Genomic DNA, 20,774 nt, shown 5'->3' with positions numbered 1-20,774 from the left:
CACACAGCCACACAAACAAGGCATGGAACAACAGCTCCTGCTTGGGAAATCATCTTAGAACACGAGTTACTGAGGCATTAACAGCCTGGGATTGAGGGGAGATGAGGAGGTGAAGTTGATGGTGACAAAGCATCTTTGCTGTGCTGGCAGTTCTTGATGTGTTCTTTATACAAACAGTCATTTTTTACAGACGGATCCATAGAGATCAGAAATAACAGGCACCGGGTGGCTGAGAATTGCAGCCTGCTGCCAGACTGCAGGGTGGAACCTGGCTGAGGGCTGCACTGCTGGGATGTAGCAGAATGGAAAACACCGCGTGCTGCTAAGTCATCCCTGAGCAAAAGAATACAAAAGCATCTATAAAGTGTGTTATGTACAAAGATATCTTCACCCCAACCCATTGCTGTATTGCTGGGATCATGTAGTTGGAAGAGAACACATGGCAAAGGTCCTTTTGAATTTGGGATCATGTTGATCTATCATTAAAACAGCACTTCCTATATGTTTTCCTGAGTGTCCAATAAAGAGGGTGCAGCCGCAGCCATACAAAGTAACATGGACAAAAAGTGACAGCTCCCAGCTTTAAATAACAAGAAAAACTTTAAGGAAGTTTTATTAAAAGGCACCGAGCCCTTCCTAAGTCAATTAAATGCCACAGAATTGGCACCACGGCACATAGAGTGTCTTCATCCACATTGGAAGCCACAAGATTGTTGCCTGTGACACATGGCAACAAAGTTCAGCTTGGTAAGTTTTCCTTACAAAATGCAGGAGAGATGATCATCTCTGCACACCTCAGCAGTGCAACTCACCACAGAGCAGAACTTCTCCATCATTCCAAGTAGCCATTTTGCTCTATGCAAACACAGTCAGAACTGCCTGTCCTAATACTGAGAGCAGAGCAGCCGTGAGCGTTAGCTCGCTTCTTTCAATGGGCCACTTAAACCCTGTGCTCTTTGCTGCTTTCTCTCAAGATAGCGAGCTCGGGCATCCTGAATGGATTTATCATCATTCCTTTTCTCCAGCTTCTTGGCAGGGTTGTCTTTGGCTCCTTCTGTGGGGAGAAAGAGAGACATATACTATTTGTGTGAAAAAAAAAAAAGAGCATTCCAATTCTTCCTATTTGTGCAATGTCCAAAAAAACCCAATGGAATTCCAGATGTTTCCCAAGCACCAGACAGTCATTCAGATGTGTTTCAGAAAGGGCAGACAGAACCACAAAAGGGAGAAAAATAAACCAATCATGCTTTAAATCCCATGTCAGTATTTGCAGCTGGGCTCATCCTACCCCCAGAAGTACATCTTGTTTTTCATTATAAGAGTTACTGTTTATCTTTGTACTCTACGCAGTCATTTCTTCTCTTAATTCCACATCTCAAACTCAGGTTTAGGTAGAAGGACAGCAATGGGAACAGGACAAAAGTTTAGAGAAGTATAAGGAATAAACTATAAGTTTCTGGAGATAGGAGGGAGAGGGAGGGAAGGAAATACACAGATAAAGCAGTGGGAATACTCCTGCTTAGACCTCCTTAGAAATGCATCCTTTGAGCAAAGACCTTGGGAACATATTTTTTCCCAGAAGAAAAGGAGCCACCTTTCAGGTTTTGGGGGTATTTTTGTTTGTTCGTTTTAGAAAAAGCACCAATTCAAAGCTTTTGTCAGCCCTTCAAACACCCATTTTTACTTGAAGCTGGAATATTTCTAAGGATGATCTCAAACTCACTTATAATCATCAGGTAAAGTCAAAAAGCTAAGGAGAACTAAGGATACCCTCAGCACTCTGGACTTAGTATTAATAGATGAGACCCCCCCCCCCCTGTTTTCCAGCAATTCAAATATCCTTTCCATCAGTTTTATCAACCAAATCCAGTTTGCATTTTTACAGCTTAAAGTGCCTGCTTTACACAGTAACACAGGAGAGAAACAGTTGCTGGTCCCAGCAAGAGTCTACAGTCTTTCCATTCTAAGGAAACTGAAGAGAATTTAGATTGCTAGTAGTGCAGTGCTGTAAGTTACATTGATGTTTTAGAAGGGTCAGCTCCAGAGTAAAGAGGCCCTTTGAACATCTGGCTGCTCTACAATCCTGCTGACAGAAAAATTCAAAGAATGTCAAGCATCCAGATCAGTGAGAACACACCAGCTTTAATGAAATGACACCTTATTCAAACATACAGCGCTGCATTTATTGTTAGAAAGAGATCTTCGCCAAATTAAGATTGTTTTTATAATAGTCCTTTGGGATTTTCTCCCTCAGGTCAGCGTTATTTTAGCAACTCCCAGTTTCTATCACTGGATATCCTCTGCAAACTTAAAAAGCAGACAAAATGCTTTTGTTCTACTCTTGGCAAAGTTCTGCTTCTGTCAGCAACACTAAGCCAGAAGAAAGAGCACGGAAAGGACCAGTAGGCAAACACCACTACATGCACAAAACAAGGATTATATAGCAGTCAGACAAGAACACAGCAAGAACAACATGTATCAAAGATGTTAAGCACATCAAGATTAACACTGGTCCAGAATGCACTTCATGGCACAATACACACACGTGTTCAACAAGCTACGTGTGTCACAAGTATGCACTAGTGATGTCCTTACCACACTGCCTTCTGAGGTCCTCCTTATGTTTCCACCTGGTTATTTCCTCTTCGGTTACTTCTTCCCGTGCCACACTGCTCAGCTCATAGGCATCAATCTGATGCAGTCTGGGTAACAAGTCCTTGACCCACTCATAGCGAACAGGACACACTGTCCGGACATAGATTTTGGATGTCACTGTGACATCATGGAAGATAATCCACTCAAGTCGAGTCTCCTGGTTATATAACTTAAAAATATAAAGATTATTTCAGAACTGATAAGAACTCAAAGGCACTCTCCACTACAGTATCTTGCAAAGCTTCAGACGCAGGAATGAGGTAAAGCTGATATTACCTTAACTTTCCAGAGAGAAAAACTGCAGCAAGACGTGTTCAAAATTGCCCAGGAAATCCAAGAACAGCCAGAGGGAAAGCTCAGCCTATGCTGTACTCATTTCATAAACCAAACATTTAGCTGATTTGAAAATGAAAGTCTCTTCCTCACTCTCAAAATGAATACTCTACTCTGGTGACACTGAAATACTTTTTCTTCCAGACATAAGTTACCACAAGTCAAACCAAGAGGAGGAGTTTACATGGACTCCTTTTACAGACCCTTTGCTACTTTATGAATAGAACTTGGCAACTTACTGTAGATGAAGGATGGATATACACTATGCTGCCATGTCCGTCCATCGTGCAGAAGGTCCTGGCTGCAGATCTAGAAGGGTTGTGAACAATTCTATGTACTGAATCATGCTTTGCTGTGACTAGCCAGCAACACAAACTAAGCAAGTCAGCAGCAGCAAAGCTGTATTCAAATTTAGAAGGAAGAACCTTCCAGAATTAAGTGCACAAAACATATGAGGAATAAAATACATCTAATTTACTATAGTAATATTGCAGGTGTAACAACACAATGATTAGCAGGGTTTGAGATTGCAGCCTTTGACAGCCATGATAATTTGACATCTTCAAAGTGTTTTAACTCAATATCTGGAAGTAGTCACCAACCTGTAAGCTCATTCAACAGATGTTTTACAAACTACTGCTCCAAGGAATAAGCAACTCGCCCAGGGATGTAACAAGGGTTAGAAAGCAGAGCAGACCTCTAGCCCCATGCAACTAGTTTGCTACTTTTACCAACAGCACACTCTTGCTACTGTTTCAACATGCAGCTACATCTTTCAACAGTATCCTTTTCCCTTCAAGTTTTCCAAGATTTATTACTTACCTTCTTGCTACATTGATAAAGTATCCTGCGCACAGACATCTCCTTAGTAGTTCAGTTCTAGAGCCTTCAAAAGTCTCTTTAGGGAAGTCTGGTAGCTAGATGAATAAGAAAATAACTCGAGTAAGGATCTTTGCCAAAGAAAATCTCTGTATGGAGGGGTCTCCATCCGTTTATCACCCCACAGAAACCAGAAGGAAAGGAAGAAAATACTCCTTCCTGCATGTGGCCACCCCTAAACATGTTGGTTACACAGCTGCTGCAAGATGCTCTAATGAATATTAAGTGAGCTGGTTTCTACTGGAGAAAGGTATCAACCATCTGACCAAGTTTCAGTACAAATCTTAAATAAAACTTGCATAACTCATAGTTCATAAACACTGTATTTGTTTACCTGTTTCAGTTTGCTGGTTATTTCCCGAAGTTGTTTCTCCACACTAATAGCAGATTTTACAGCTCTCCAATGGATCCAGTATTTGTGGCACCAAGCTGAAGGAGACTTGCTGGGAACAGAAATACTTGTATTATAAAGCAGCCCTTTGTAAAGTGAAGGCAGAAAGTTGCCTGTATTTTTTGTCACAATCGTACAAAGAAGGCAACCTTGCACAACCAGACACTTTGTCAGTTTAAATAATAGGTGTTTTGATTCAAATTACAGATCACAATAAGAAATAAATCTGCAATTACAAATGAGCACATACACTTGCATATATGGCATATATATGCAATATATATATATATTTTAAAACCATTGGCACCTGGGAGTTTTAAGCAACACAAAGCCAATTTCTGTCAGGAATCATTTTATACCTTGCTTTGCACTGTTCAAAAATGTTTAAGAGGGTTGCGAAGTCATTGCATCCTCCCACTTGTGAGGAGAGCTCCTGGTGTTGAAGTTCTGCCTCCTTTTGCTTCTGAGGATCACCTGAGGAAATAAATAAAAATGACTTTGTTGAAGTGAGATACAACTTATCACTCCTCTTTCTCCTACAAGCCCATCTCCAAAGTGGGTTTCACTTGCTGCACTTCCTTCCCTTCTACAGCAGACTAACAAGAATATGTACATGCTATTAAATCAGTCATTAATCTCATCAGCCAGCACTAGAGATGAAGACTACCAGCCTCTATGAGAAGTCACACGTATTGCTCTCTTCTTGCAGTCAAATCAGATGCCAACATGAAAAGATCAAGGAGCAGCAATGTTGAACAAACAGCTCACAGGGATCAAGCAAAAGCTTTGCCCTGAGGCAAACACCCCAGCACAGCATCTAATCCACAACTCTCAGCTTTTGTTCCACTACTCAAGTACCATAGTAACAGAGGTCTTAAAAAAATAAGTTTAAAAAAAAAAATAGATAAATATTCTTCCATGAGTTTAATGGGAATTTGCCTTCACTAAACACTAGGAATGTGCTAGGTAAAAAAAACACTGCTAAAGTGTTCTTCCAAGTTCTGAATACTCAAAGAATTCTTTCCCCAGTACAACATATTCCCCTTGGCACAGTGCTTGGCTAGGACACATTGTCTGATGGCTGTATTACAGATGTCAGAAGTTTGTGGGCACAATGAGCAATACTGATGAAGTAAGGGGGCCTGTTCATATCCATATCACACATGAGCAACTGTCTTCAGAATGGAAAGTCTGTGTTTGTGTCCTAATGTGATGGAGAGTGATGACCGTGTGTGCATGTGTTGGTTGAACAGATAACAAGTGCATAATGCCAGACAGAGGATGGGAAAGCAAACACACATCTGTGGGACTGGGAAAGACTCCTGAACAGAAACAGACTATCTATACAATCAGCAGTGTCCTCATCCACTGCACTAACTGGCACAGTTAATAGACTACAGAGATAACTGGACATGAGCCAATGAGTGACTTGAAGGAACAAAGGTCTCCCACAAAGACTGTGCTACATACAGTCTTTACTCACTTGGGGGTGGGATGTCACGCTGGAGAATCAAGGTGAAGGGAAAATGAGATGGGAACAAGGACAAGGGAGACTGAGATTAACATCTGAGAAAGGTGCCAGGTCAGAATGGCAGCAAAATCACTTTTCCCACTTAGAAAAACACCAGAAACAGAGGCAGTTCTCAGCATACTGAGCTTCCCACGGTAAATTGAAAGCTTCACTTAGTTAAACAGTTTTGAACAAATAAACCAATCTGTAGGTGACCCCGTTCCTTAACATGTAATTAACCAGTCTATCTGAACTATAATTAGACCAACAGCAAACACCACCAACAAAACATCTGCTGTGGTGTGCTTTTTGTCTTCTTCTTTTTTCCCCACCTCCTGTAGCACAGCATTCCCTCTCATGACCTCTCAGCAACCCATTAGTTACCCATATGTCACTTTACAGCTCACAGCCTTGGAAAAAATACGACCCAATTCCATGCTACGTTGGACAGTGGCAATTCCAAAGTCTTCAGTTCCTGGCATGCCCTGCCTCCAAGAGCACAGAAAGCTGTACAACATTACGGGCACCTGAATGTTTGTCCCAACCTTAACATTCTTCCCAACAAGTCTGCCTCTGGAAGACAAGGCACTGCACTTGCAATATATAAGCTATTTAAGGCATTCATTTAAGGCAAATACTTAGTCTCCAACAAAGCTGGACCAAACTGAGGAGACCAGCTTGCTCCTCAGCAGGACATTTTTTGGCCCCAAGTAAAGGCTGGTTCTACCATTGTTCAAACTGCAGAATCAGGTCCCATTTTAAAATCTTGAGATACATCTAAGATACGAATGGCCTCAAACTATTAGCACAGAAAACTATACATGGTAATACAGGGCAGAAAGCCCCCAAACAAACACCAAGAATCTGTAGAAAAGGTCTCCAAATGAAGCACTGTGTGTTGCTTAGCCACTGTCTGAGAAAGTCCCATCCAAGCAGAATTCCCCACCCACCCAAAGCTGTTTTGAGGTACAGGAGTTCCTACCTGGACGAATGAAGACATTTTCCACAGACAACATGGCTGCAATGGGAAGCAGCATATCTTCACAATCAAGAGAAGCAGCTTTTATGACAGCACAGGACAGGTTGGGAGGGAGGGGAAACTGCACCAGGAATTCACCCAGTCTCGTCACGTGGCCTCTCCTTATCCCAGGAAAAAGATCCAAACACCAGATTCAACAGAAGTAGGGTTAAACGTAAATCATAACATGCAGGTACAATGTCAGCCACCATATAGGGATAAAAAGCAGGAAAGACAAAAAAAGTATCACCTTCCTTCAGATTGCCTATGCCTCCCTCATGGCAAGCAAAGCTGCCTTTTTAAGCATAGCAGATGCTTAAGATTTTTTATTTATTTGCAAGAAGAATTCCTGGAAGCTAAGGATAAGATCTCCCTTCCTGTCTTGAGTTCTTGGATGGGCCTCCAGCCATTGCCTCAGCATCTTCATCACACCACTCTGGGATCAGGAACTATTCACAGGGAGTTGAAGTAATTTGTACATGGTTACTCAGGAACTTTGGGGCAATGCAAAGAAATTAATCTCTCTCAAGTTCTAAGCCATGCTCTAACCCTAATTTTTACAATGAGTGTACTAAAATCCAGTAGCTAACTTCCTGGTGAAATGAGGAAACAATCTATTGCTAGGGGAAGTCCTTTAGTCCATGTGAATAACTCATTAACAATAATTGAACCACTACATTTCAATTCATGTAGTTACCACACCCCTCCAGTTTTACCTGTCAATAGCATCACACTGGTAAAGTTGTTTGAGAGCTTCTAAAATATGCCTTTCTTCAGGACGGTCCAAATAGGGAAATCTATAATAAAAAATGAAGTAAAAAAATCTAACTGTTCAGATACTGTTTAATTTTGCTACTTTTCATATTTATTAAAATACTTTTGTAACCTTCCAGTAGAAACTACTGACCACAGTATGCATTAGCAGTCTGAGTATATGGGTGTAGTACTACATGCAGCCTCACAGTGAAGAATTACAACAAAAGAACACATGGAACGCTAATGATTTCAGAGATAAAGAGCCAGTTTTGGCAGAACCTCACGATGAACCTGGGCTCAGGCTCCAATCTGTCATTAAAGACTCTGAGAGGAACAGAAAAGCTGACAAGCTGATTGCACTGCACCATCACACTTGGCCAGGGACCTAATCCCAGCTCCTGCCAACAGGCAGCCAGTGCCTGTGCTGCCCTGCCTCTGAGGCTCAGGAAGAAAACGCTAATCCCCCTTCCTCAGAGAGGTTACCTTATGACATCATGCACAGAAAGGCACTTCAAGGTCAGGATCACAGATGTCAGGCTGGTTCTCTGTATCTCGGGAACTGTGTGATCAGGCATACACTGCTCCCAGAATTCTGTGCTGTATAGCCGGTAGCTCTTCCCAGATGATGTCCTGCCAGCTCGGCCAGCTCGCTGCATTGCTTCACTCCTGCCAAAACAGAAAGGCAGGGAGGGAAAAAAAATAATAAAAATTAAGAAATGAAACCACTCACAAACAAACAAAAACCAATCCTGAGCCATTCTGGTATTATCCAAAACAGCACACGTAATTATGACAATCAATTTCTGTGCTTTAATACGACATAATACAATGCGCGGCAACTGAGAAACCCAGTTATACAAGATACAACAGAATGAAGAAGCATTATTATGCAAAGGAAGATTTTTATTGTTTTGCTTTTAACTCCTCTGAATCAGACTGTTATATTCTGCAAACATAGGACACTATTCAGGAGACAGACAGTGCATTCTCAACTCCTTCTCAATGCCTGTATCTTTAAGAAATGATGTGTCCTGAACCACTTCTTCTTGAGCACCAAATGAAATGGTTTTGTGCCCCCTCTTTTTTAATTTATTATTTTTAAGAGCATCTGATACACAATACTGGCAGAGCAGCTCCCAGAAACACCATGCAAATTACCTTTATCAGACTTACTTTGAAATGGGAACCACTTCCAATATGTCCAAGCCAACTCGGGGGTTATGATTCAACTGCTTCACAAATCCACTGTCTACTACATACCTGGAAAGGATTTGTCAGAGAGAAAGAAACCAACAAAGGTCTCAAAAGACAGACATGCAGCTGCCACACACACACAGTGAGAGCCAGAACACATTTCTGCTACAATTGCTGCAAAAAGGGAGTTGCAATCTGAAGGCTAGCTGCAGCCCTGCCATGCTTTAGTCTACAGGATGTTACAGATAATACCTCCCCACACCCAGTGAGATTATGCTGATTGAGTGGAGCTGAAATTCAATTTCAAACTAGGTTCCAACAATATTAGTCATCTGTAAGACTATCCAATAGTACCAAGGTGTTTTTTTTTAATCCACTACACACACACACAGGCAGCAGGTAATTGTTGGTCAGGTACGGGAGCAGAAGGAATTCAGATAAGCTTTTCCAAACCTGGTACAGCTTTCTGAATTATTCCTGCTGTTGCACCTATTGTGAGGGACAGGAAACAATACCTGACTCCTTCAATGGTCAGAGACGTTGCAGCAATGTTTGTAGATACCACACATTTTCTGATTCCTTTGGGAGCTGGCAAAAATATTCTCTTCTGTTGATCTAAAATGACAGGCAGTCAGTAAAACAATGCTCTGACTGTTGGAATCAAGCCTCTGACACCAGGCAAACTTCCTCAGATGCTCAGTGAAATTCATTTCAATGAAATTTGAAAAGGAAACACTAAGCAGTTCAAGATTTTAGCATATGTTAGGAACCAGAGAGTTTCTGAACACTTATTCAGTCTCCTGGTCTACAAACTGCACTTACACATTTAAACACTGCACTCATAATCATCCAAAAATACATTGGTTGTATTCAACAAAGGGCAAAGTGCTTTGTTTTTTAACTCTTCAAAATTATCTGTTGTATTGCTGCCAAATATAAGAGTGACTCATGCTGATAACCTATACTTTCTATATTGTGTAACTGTATTATTTCAATCTTCTGTTACAGGTCAAATTTTGTCTTTGACAAAATACTGGTGGTGTCTTTCCCATATAAAATGAAATGCAAGGACCTAAATAAGACATCTGACCTCTCAGTGTTGCAACACTTCATTTTAAAGCTGGAAACCTTGATACTATATGAAGCCATTCCTGCCATCTCCACCACTTCCAGCAGATAGGAATTTTGGCTGGAGCCTTCTGTGCCAGTTCAGAGAAAGCTCAAGTTTGTTCAGCTTATGAACATGACAGAAACAGAAAAACAACACACAAAATAGATTACCTGTTGACATTGACCCATACAATGGTAAGATAAGCAGTCCCTCAATAGACTGATCATGTACTTCATATCGGTAATCAATAGACTCTGCTTTCTTGAAAAGGAGATCACAGGCTTTTTCTATCTCAATTTGACCTAAAAAAAACCATACAAGAGCATTTTAGTGGCCTATTTAACTACAACATTCTCTTCCTCAGTTGCAACACCTCTGCAAGACTGACTTGCCAATGTTACAGCACCCAGCCCACTGTAAGGAGGAAGCAGCATTTATGAGTTAGCTAAACGGTGACAATCCAGTCTTTCCACAGTGCCTCTCACTGAGGATTTTCCTTAATAAATAAATGCATGTGTGTGCCTGGTCCATATGCTGATGTAGTTTTTTGGAGATACAAAATTTGTACCTTCTTGAATTAACATCAAAGCAAAACCACACAAATAAAGAGTAAATCTGGCACAATATAAATGCCGAGTAAATCTGTCAAAAAAAGAAAATAACATGCACCAACCCTGTAAATACTTTTCATATCTCACAGGGCCAGGTATACCTACACATGCTCTAAGAGCTATCATTTGAAAGAGTTGTCTGTCAATCTGCAGCTCTCTTTCCTCTACTTACTGCTCTGAGACTAACTGGAAAGTCATTGGAAGGCTGTACTGGTTTTGCTGACAATGCAATACTCTGCCTGAAATAACCATCAGTTGTTGAAATAAAATCTCCCACCTGTCAGAAAAACCAAGATGTCACCTTCTGGTTCATTTAAGTGGATATCCAACGTCACTTTCACAGCCTGAAACAAGCAATAAACAAGCCAGCATCAGCTGGGAATACTCTTTCAAAATCCTCACAGTACTAATTGTTCCCCATTATCATGGGAAGATGCTCAGAATGCAACAATCCAACAGATAATTCTTGTGGTCTTACAACTGACAATAACCAAGAGCACAGAACGTGACACAGAAATCAAGCAAAACAGGCCAAACCTCTGTAACATACGCAGAGCTTCCAGTGTCCCGTGGGCTGAGCAGGTTGCAGAATATCTCCTTTACTGGGTAACTTCTTCCTGGAATATGCAGCACTGAGCAATGCCCAAAGAACTCTGAGAGCTTATCCACCTCCAGGGTGGCTGACATCACCACCACTTTCATTTCTGTCTTCCTGCCTGGTGGCTTGTTCTGTAGAAATAGTTTCTTCAGCAAGCCAAATAAAATATCCTAACAGAAAACAGAAGCAATTTATATTAATTCCTCAGTGAAGTGCCTGATGAAAGGCTTCCAGAATTTGTTTCGTCAGCTCTTCTCACAGCCTATACATAGAATTATTTGCTTTTCATTTTTATATTTCCATGGTCAAGTTAATTGCAAGCAATATACCACACCAATTAAGAAAAGTAATCATCTTCACCCAGGATGTTACCTGAGTGTGAACCCTCCTTTGTTCTACTACTTCATATTATGGTTTCAGTAGATCTATTTTGCTGTGCACCACAGTATATTAAAAATCTGCTCCTTTTAGTTCCAGGTGATGGAGCAGTGATTTCTTACACCACTCTTGCTCATTCACTTGCAATACCCTCAGAGGGCCAAGGACAGAATGAGGATTCAGAAAGCATTTTGCCTTTTCTCCAGCCTGAGCCGTGGGTTGCTTGCTTTCTCCCATTCTCATGGCACACTCCTTAGGACTCTGCAGACAGATTTCCTGCTATTGGCAGTTCTTTGGTTTCTCTGTGTTTTATCTCTCCCACCCAACATCTGTGACTCTCAACGCAGCCTCCTGAGGACTGGGTCACTTGAATCCCACTTTGCTTGTCACAAAAGGGTCAGACTGACATTTTAGTACTTAGGCCAGCTTAGATACTTTATGAACCCAATGACCGTAATCTATTAGAGCAGTCACATACACACCCTATGAAACGTTAGGCCTTGCACTGAGAGAGATGTTTTAGGGACTTTCCTGTTAGTGTGTGGGTTTTGTTGTTGTTTTTAAAAGTCTAGTGGAGTTAGCACTAACTGTATTGACCTCAAAACCCTGACAGTTTGGGGCAAGTGCAAAATACCAGCCAAGGTACAACTGTTGTCAAACAGAACAACAGCTACAACAATTCCAACTGGACTATGGGCAGCATCTTACTTCCAGGATACACAGCATGTAATAAGCCAAGCAGTGATCCTATGGTCCTCAGAGAACAGAAGGGTAAAGCTCTTGTGGGAAAACAGACCAGAAGGAAAGAGTACCATATATTTATTATTGTTACCAATGAGTTCCAAATTTCCCCTTAGCAATATACCAGATAAAACTGGCATTCAAGAAGGCAACACTCACAGTGCTGAGGCTCCGCTCATGGGCTTCATCCAAAATGATGATGCTGTACTTGCTGAGAAGGGGGTCTGCTAATATATGCCTCAATAAGCAGCCGTCGGTCATATACTTGATGGCAGTCTCCTGATAAGTTAAATTAGACATTCAGCTGCTGTGCTGGATAATTGTAGCTACACAGATCAGCTATTTACTCAGCACACACACACTGACGTTGCATCACACAGGGTCGGGCACATCGCCACTCTCACTTGACAGCAATTTATTTGTTACGTGTTAAAAAACCTGGCAAAATGAACTGTACAATACATATCACAGAATGACACAGGGCTGCTCCAAAAGTAATGCCTCCTGTTTTATTACGCTGGCCCAAAATATTGCCAGAACTTCCCACCTTTGTTCCATTACATGCTATTGCTGTGCAACAGATGGCAGCAGAGGGGCAGACAGACAGAACAGTGTCTGACATGGAAGTGCATAACTCTGCCCACTGACATTCATGACACTTGCTGAACTTGGACGGAGACCAAGAAGTGGATGTGAGCACAGTAAGGTGGTGGGTGGAGCATTCAGCAGTGGTGACAGCGGCTGGTGCAGATTTGTACGAGTGTGGCCCACAGGCCATCACTGGCAAAAATGCAGAGCTAAAGGTGGTGACTACATAGAAAAATGGCATTTCACAGCTGAGAGCTTGCTCTATTAAACAGTGCTGCTGTGCTCTTCGTATATGCTGTAGCTTCCACTTAGATAAATAGAAGGCATTACTTTCGGAGCAATCTACACAGAATAGCCTGGCCTGAAAAGTACCTCACAGCCCTGCTCAGCCCGGGGCACCTCCAGGGATGGGATATCACAGAATCACAGAATGACCCGGGTTGGAAGGGACCTCAAGGATCATGTAGTTCCAACCCCCTGCCTGGCAGGGCCACCAAACATACACCTTTACTAGATCAGGTTGCCCAGAGCCCTGTCCAACCTGGCCTTGAACACCTCCAAGGACGGGGCATCCACAACCTCCCTGGGCAGCCTGTTCCAGGGCCTCACCACTCTCCTAGTGAAGAACTTCCCCCTGACATCCAACCTAAATCTTCCCTCTTTTAACTTAAAACCATTTCCCCGTGTCCTGCTATTGTCAGCCCTTTCCAAGAGTTTACTCCCCTCCTGGTTATAGGTTCCCTTCAGGTATTGAAAGGCTGCAATGAGGTCACCCTGCAACCTTCTCTTCTCCAGGCTGAACAAACCCAACTTTCTCAGCCTGTCAGCTCTGGGCAGCAGCAGCCCTTAATATCTCACCTAAATCTCCCCCTCCCGGCTTCAAACCATTCCCCACGTTACCACAGAACAGCAGCTCTACCCCACACCACCCCACATCACGGATCCCACCCAGCAGGGCCGTACCTCACAGCTGCAGTCATCGAATCGGACCTGATACCCCACGAGGCCGCCCAGCTCACAGCCCATCTCCTCGGCCACACGCTGCGCCACCGACATGGTGGCAACGCGGCGGGGCTGTGTCACCCCGATGGCTCCGTGCTCGGCGAGGCCTGAGGGGAGAACGGGACGGACTCACTGACAGGGCCGGGGCCAACACAGCGCTGCGGCCTACCCCGCCCTGAGGCCTCAGCGCGGGGCTCCTCACCTGCCTCGTACAGATACTTGGGCAGCTGCGTGCTCTTCCCGCTGCCCGTCTCGCCGGTGACGATGAGGAAGGGCCGCTCGCTGACGGCCCGCACCAGGGCCCGCCGGTGGCGGCGGATGGGCAGCTCAGAGCCCTCCATGGCGGGGGAGAAAGGGGGGAAAGGGGGTAAAAACCCACCCACCCCTCAGCGACCCCCGCTGTGTCAGGTAAGCCCCGCCCCCCGCTACGTCACTCAACGCGGAAGAGCGGCCGGGGACACGCGCCGGGCTCCGGATCAAGCCACGCCCCCATGCTCAAGCCACGCCCCCTAGTGTTTAAGCCACGCCCCCTGCCTTATCCGCATCACGCCTCTTTAGAGCCCAACCCGTTGTTTTTGGCCTCAAATCTGCCACGTTTTCCTTTCTAGAGCCGGTGCGAGGTGCCCAGCGTGGGCAGCGCTCTCCTGATGTGCCATCAATACACCCGCAGCGCTTCGTGGCATGAGATGCCTCTTAGCGCGGTGCGGTGGATGGCAGCGGGGCGAGGAGCCCGCAGCGCTGCAGCAGCGCAGCCCGCAGCACGGCTGTGCTCCAGACCCGCACTGTGCTCCATCCATACCCGCACTGTGCCCCATACCCGCACTGTGTTCCATACCCGCACTGTGCTCCATACCCGCACTGTGTTCATACCCGACACTGATGTTCCCATACCGCCTGTAGCTCCAAGACCCGAACTGTGTTCCAATACGCCGCAGTGGGTGCTCCAGACCCGCACTGTGTTCCATACCCGCACTGTGCTCCAGACCCGCACTGTGCTCCATACCCGCACTGTGCTCTATACCCGCACTGTGCTCCATACCCGCACTGTGCTCTATACCCGCACTGTGCTCCATACCCGCACTGTGCTCCATCCAGAGCCGCTGTGTGCACCGAGCTCACACGCAGCCTGAAGGTGGCACGCCGTGCACGCACAACGCACCGAGCACACAAACAGCGCTTGGTGCAATGGGAGGGAGGTTCACCTGCAGGGCAAACCTCACCCCGGCCACACCGCTGCCAAAGCCGGGTCCTAAACACTGTCAATATTTGTTTCTGCTCGAGACAGGTGTTGCTAAACCCGCTGTTTGTTCGGTCTGTGCAGCACCAGGCCTGTAAGTCATGGCTGCCTTCCTGCCCTTACTAAAGCAGCTGGGGAGGGGGTCACTGCAGTAACTGTCCCACTACAGCTACACATTTTGCTGCTTATTTGCTATTTTGAAACAACTCGTGCAAAAAAACAAACAGACAAATCTCTTCCCTAAAGCTCCACCACCCGCTGCAGGAAGAGCCATTTCAGTGCAGATCCCACCTTTGGACAACATGAAGGTGTTCTGATGGGATAAATCTGCTGTTCCAGATTGACATTGCAATGACCTGAAGTGATTTCACTGCTGCTCTGTGAGCCCTCGAAGCCACCAGCCCAGTTGTAACCAACCTACAGCCCTGGGTGCTGAGGGAGATGCAGACTGTGCTGACACACACCAGGGGATGGAAGGATTTTCAGTTCTCTTTTTCATCCTCCTGGCCTGGGAATAACAGGTTTGGGTCTAATCAACCCCCAGCAGCCCTGAACTTTGTCCTCCTGCAATACAGTGCCATTCATTTAAGGATTTCCCTCTGCCTAATAAACATTAATGAATCACGCTCTGTGATTCCCTTGTGATGTTATCTCAGTGTCACAGATGGGGGAAACAAAGAAATGAAGGGGGCTGAGCACAGCACAAATCAAAGGCAGAGCTGGGAGAGGAACCCAGTAATCCCAGCACAGTGCCCTGCTCTGAGAGCTGTAAAAAGGCATCTCTACCCACACAGCTGCTCTGCCTGTCATTGTGCTACATGGGGAAACTCAGTGACTTTCAGGCTAGGAAAGAAGTCAGAGATTGCACTTGTCCTAAGGTTGAGCTTTATGCAGAGTTGCAAGTTACACATAGAGGTGATAAAGGGCTGCAGCTCTTCCAGCTTCCTGTGCTCAGTTACTCCCCAGGATCTATTTTCCTTCCTGAGCAGAGGATATCTCTTCTCTTCTGATGAGTTATAGTGGGATATGGGAAACATTCTAATCCCTTGTTATACACAACAGGTCCATTGCCATTCCCAGAGGAAAGGCCCAAGTTCCTGCTCTGGACAGAGTGTGTCACAATGAGTGTGGCATCCCTTTAGCACAGCTATTAATTACACTGAGCAAGTGAAGGCAGATAATTGCTTTGTGCCTGGGATCTCAAAGTGGGGCCACTTTCTAGAAGGAAGATCCCAGAGCTTTAATTTCAGTGCTGACCAGCTGTGCAGCACGAAGCTCCTTCCTGCCACCCAGCAGCTCTGTCAGCTGGATTTCTGTGGCACCAGCTCTGATTCCTTATCAGAAAAGTGTTGTTCTTAAAGCAGAGGACGAGCAGTGCAGAAAGAAGCCATCACCCTTTGTATATCTGAGCACAGTGCTGGAGCTGCAGCTGTTTCAGAGTGGCTGCATGGAAAGGTCGTGGGCAGTGGGATCTGGGTTCAGCTGTCTGCATTCCCATATAGGGCACTGCCTGTTGGCCCATCCGTCCTCACACGCTGTGGACAGGTGAGGGTGGAATGTTGGAAATGATCCCACAGTGCTACTATGCGCTGCTGTCCTGCAATGTGCACCAATGGGGTTTAATGAAGGGGCACCAAAAGGGGGAATGGTCCATGCAGAAGGGGCGTATGGGGATGGTATCTCTAGAGCCTGAGTGGGTGCACTGTTGAAATGAGCACCAGCACTGACCCGGAATTGTCCTCTGAAACTACAAGACAGCAGGCCTTGTATTTTGTTTATGACCATATGGAGCAGAGGTTGTATTTCCCAGTTTCCACTTGTTTATCCCCTTGGTAAAATCAGCTGTGAGTGACCAGGCCAGAGCCACACACGTCCTGCCAATGGCCAAGCAAAAACAAACCCAAAGCCCCGTCCCTGTGTTACTACAGCCCTGTTATACACGGACCTTTAATTGCAGTCCTTCATTAATTTCAATGGACATTCTTTTCTCTCCACTAATCCTGCATCCAGCCCCAGCCTTTGCCCTGTGCAGCTTTGTCCCCCAGCAGTGCACTGTCCCCAGGCACTGCCCCTGAGCTCAGTGACACCAAAGGGCTTCTGCATGGGATGTTCCCACTCTGTGTCCCCATGACAAAAGCAGCTGGGTGTAATTCAGCTGCACTCAGACATGGAAAGGTGCTGGGCGGCTGTATTCCAAATGGCATTTCCCCATGGAAGCCAGGCAGGACCATAAGATTCTCCAGCTTGACCTTCTGCAGAATGCAACCTGAGCCTGTGATCTCACTGCTAAATTTAGTGATTTGTTCAGCTGAAGTGATGCTTCCGAAGGGAAGGCAGTGGATGAGCAGGCTGAGCACACTGCCAGGAGCTGTGCTGTGCTTCCCATTAATGGCCACGGGTACAGCAAGCACTGTACTTCCACGCACTGCACAGAGAAGGGGATATTGCACAACCCTCAGCTATCATGCTCTACAAATAGGGGAACTTTGATCTGTCAATGCATGCTAAGGGCCTTTCTGGCCCTGACTACAAACGCTCCCAGTTGCTGCTGATTTCACACTGTCTACGGAACCAGCAGTCATGGTCTGAGCTGCACAGAGCAGATGTGGTGCTTAAACGATTCCAGCCCTGGGATAATTTCTGCCATACAAGCAGAAATGAATTGGACTTAAAACCTGATTTGACTTAAACAGCGCTGATGGGCAGAGTGGAGCCTGAGCCAGGCCTGCAGACCCCACCTGTTCCTTATTTGTACAATGGACAAGCTAAAACGTACGATGCAGATTAGTGCTGAGCAGTGAGGGTCCCAATGGATTTCACCCATCTCTCTTTAGATGGAACACAAAGTCTGGATGCTTCCCCAGATGCTGAGTGCACCGTTGAGCTCTTTAAGTGATGCCGTGTTTATAGAACTGCAATTACTCCATATCTGCCTTTGTTTGGAGATGAATCCTCATCCCTCCTCGCTAATGGCTTCTTCTGATCTCATCTGAAGTGGAGGATTTCCTGAGATGCTGAAAAAAATGACTCACTGTGCCTTTATAGCTTGGCCAGAGGTTTAATGGCTCCGGTGTGTATGGCTGTGTCTGAAACAGATGTACCCAGTGATGGCTGATGCTGTGCACTCTGCTTCACACATACGTACGTAGGAGCTAAGGGAGGTCTGGAATGGGTGCGTGGATGCTGTAGGGTGATGGCCCAGCTGCCATCACTTCCCATTCCGACCCTCGTTGCTCCTAAAAAAAGCACGGTGAAAATCCAGCCTGGTGCACCTCGCATCTGGGAGAGTGAAATTTCATCTCTCTGTAACAGTTCTCACACGAAAAGCCCATCAGACACGTCTGCTCCCTGCGTTAATAACTCACACCAGCACACGCTGACAGAGATATGGATTTTCTCCCTAATTAATTCTTTCTGCCTCAAAATATGTTTCCCTCATCTGACCGTGAGTCGATCCTCTCACCCCGTCTACTTGGCAGAGCTGCAGTTTACTGTGCAGTTCACATTTGGTGAATAAAACTAAAGAGAACAAACCATGAGGAGCTGCTGGGCTGTGAGTTGAATTCTACCTTTGCCAAGGCAGGAAGGAGCATCTCATAGCCAGTACCAGGAGCATCCCATAGCCAGAACCAGGAGCATCCCATAGCCAGTACCAGGAGCATCCCATGGCCAGTACCAGGAGCATCCCATAAACAGCACCAGGAGCACCCCATGGCCAGTACCAGGAGCATCCATAACCCATAATGGGCAGCAACTGAGGCTGCAGGAGAACGTGCTGTGTAGGGACACACAGACTAACTTGGAGTATGTAATAATGAGCAAAAAAAAGCAGGGGGGGAAGTAAATTGTGAAACCAAACCCAACAAATGTCCCTGCAGCCCTGCAGGCCTGGTTAGGGCTCACAGGGCTGTAGCTCTTTAGAGATGCCACACATCTCCTCCAGCCCCATCCCAATTAATTGCCTCCTAATGACTTTCCGAAGCAGGAGGATTTCCTTAATTATAGCACCACGTGTTAGACTGTAATCAAGAAATCAATCCTCACTGCCATCCCAGAGTGGGGCCTGTGCTTGGCAGCACAGCAGCTGCAGCCACCTCCAAATAGACCTGAGGTTTACAGGGATGCAGCAGCACAATGACAGGGGCTCACAGAAAGGGTTTTCCTCTCCAGGTAAGGGAAGGAGGGATGCAACACAGCAGAATGAACTCAGGAAGAGCACAGTGCTAACGTGCAGCACAAGGAAAGGAGGTGATTGCTCAGGGCCGGGTGAGCACGAGGACTGGCAGCGCTTGTGAGCCACTATAAATAAGGCCCAGCTGCTAAAAATAAGGAGTGATCAGGACAAAAAATAATGCTAAGCCCCACAGATCTCCCTGAACTCTGAGGATTAATTGTAATTTCCCTCTAATCTGAGCAGAAATAGTGACGTGGCTGCATGGGCACGGCTCAGCCTGCACGTCTCCAACTACAGCCTGACCAGCACTGCTCCAATGCCCTGGAAAAGAAATGGAGGGGTCAGAGCTTGCTGCTTCTAAAGAGTCCAAGAATGAATATATCCTAAGTGTTGGCTTCACAGTACTGAACGCAGCTGAATGAGAGCGGGGCTGAATTTGCCCTCCATGTTTCCCAAAGTGCTGCACAGCAACTGCAGAGGAGAGGGAGAGCTGATCCTCTGCAGGGTGTAGATATTAGGGGAAGGGCAGTGCAGTGCTCTTTGTGTGGCTATGGGAGGTGGTCGGGCACCACTGAATAGAGGCAACACTCCCACCTCACCAGCTGCATTTGGATGTATGCAAATATATGCGTGTAGGATTTGCATGCAGAGCTTACCCAGGGCTTTGATGGCAGCCTGAGCTCAGCAGTGCTTTGTGCTGAGAGCCCCCAGAGCCGGGGTTGTAGGAAGCCCTGTTTGCCCCGAGGTTCCTCGCAGTGATATTTGGGGGGGAAAGCTGACAAACCCATTCTAAGCCATCCCATCTCAGCCTGCTCTGAACGTGTTTGCAATGTGAGAGTGCCCAGAGAGGCAAGTAAATATTTTTCTGGAAGGGAAACGACGTGGTGTTTACCCCAAACGCTGTGTGCCAAAGCATTGCCCCATGTTTATGCAGCTGGAGAAGCAGTGCTGGCAGCGCAGAGCCATGTAGGAAAGAAAGCAGCACTGATACCTATAGGAAGTGCTGTGGTTTTCCAGCTGCGATGCACAAACTGTGCTGCCCATGGAGGCTGCAGGGCTCTGCCAATGGGCTGCTGTTACACCGAGCTGCTGTGGGTGCTTTGAGAGGGAGAGGTGGAGTAAGATTTAAAAGGATGAAAGCAGGCGGCCCTGCAGATAGCAGTGATTGGCAGCGCTGCCCATGCAGGGCACACGCCCCATAGAACTCATTTACAGGACCCTGAAAGCAGTGGCCAAAGTCTGAGTGTTTTGTTTGGATACACACAGAGCAGACATGCTCACTGCGCTCAGTGCCAGCACAGGGGCTCCATTGGGAACCACAGGGATGCGTGCTGCCCATTCACTGACCCTACAGCCCCAACTCCCCCAGCACAACCACAGACAGCAGCGGGATGTGCTCCCACCATCCAGCCCTTAATCAGCTTTCACCTGGGATTAGCTCCAACAGTTCCAGACGTGAGTTCAAAATAGCTTTTCTTGCTAATCCAAACCAAACGCTCCCCTCCATCAGCCTCGCCAGCAACATTTGTTTCCTCAGGTTTGAACCTTGTCCAGTCCCTGGATTTTTCTGAGTGCAGCGTTGGGGGCATGGGATGCTC

General features: G+C 45.9%; 1 protein-coding gene across 3 annotated transcripts; it reads right to left on the bottom strand.

The window, feature by feature from the left end:
- Positions 1–581: 581 nt before the first annotated feature.
- Positions 582–14,150, bottom strand: DHX40 (DEAH-box helicase 40). 3 transcript variants are annotated; one of them, XM_015880988.2, is made up of 18 exons: positions 13,968–14,149; positions 13,727–13,872; positions 12,335–12,454; positions 10,996–11,226; positions 10,736–10,802; positions 10,018–10,149; positions 9,252–9,351; positions 8,716–8,802; positions 8,026–8,208; positions 7,503–7,583; positions 6,751–6,908; positions 4,618–4,732; positions 4,202–4,310; positions 3,811–3,905; positions 3,228–3,297; positions 2,932–3,021; positions 2,596–2,824; positions 582–1,054 (listed from the first exon to the last, which is right to left on the bottom strand). In XM_015880988.2, the coding sequence occupies exons 1-18, from the start codon at positions 14,104–14,106 to the stop codon at positions 915–917; spliced, it is 2,292 nt and encodes a 763-aa protein (XP_015736474.1). In that variant the 5' UTR covers positions 14,107–14,149; the 3' UTR covers positions 582–914. The 3 variants fall into 3 exon arrangements, 2 of the variants coding, with proteins under 2 accessions (XP_015736474.1, XP_015736475.1); XR_001559021.2 differs by lacking the exon at positions 2,932–3,021 and having other exon boundaries at positions 2,596–2,745; positions 13,968–14,150; XM_015880989.1 differs by lacking the exon at positions 2,932–3,021 and having other exon boundaries at positions 13,968–14,106.
- Between the last annotated feature and the right edge of the window lie 6,624 nt (positions 14,151–20,774).

The sequence above is a fragment of the Coturnix japonica genome, chromosome 19 (genome assembly GCF_001577835.2).
Source record: "Coturnix japonica isolate 7356 chromosome 19, Coturnix japonica 2.1, whole genome shotgun sequence".
Lineage (NCBI taxonomy): Eukaryota > Metazoa > Chordata > Aves > Galliformes > Phasianidae > Coturnix > Coturnix japonica.
Note: the sequence above shows the minus strand (reverse complement) of the source record. Positions and strands in the feature narration are given on the sequence as shown.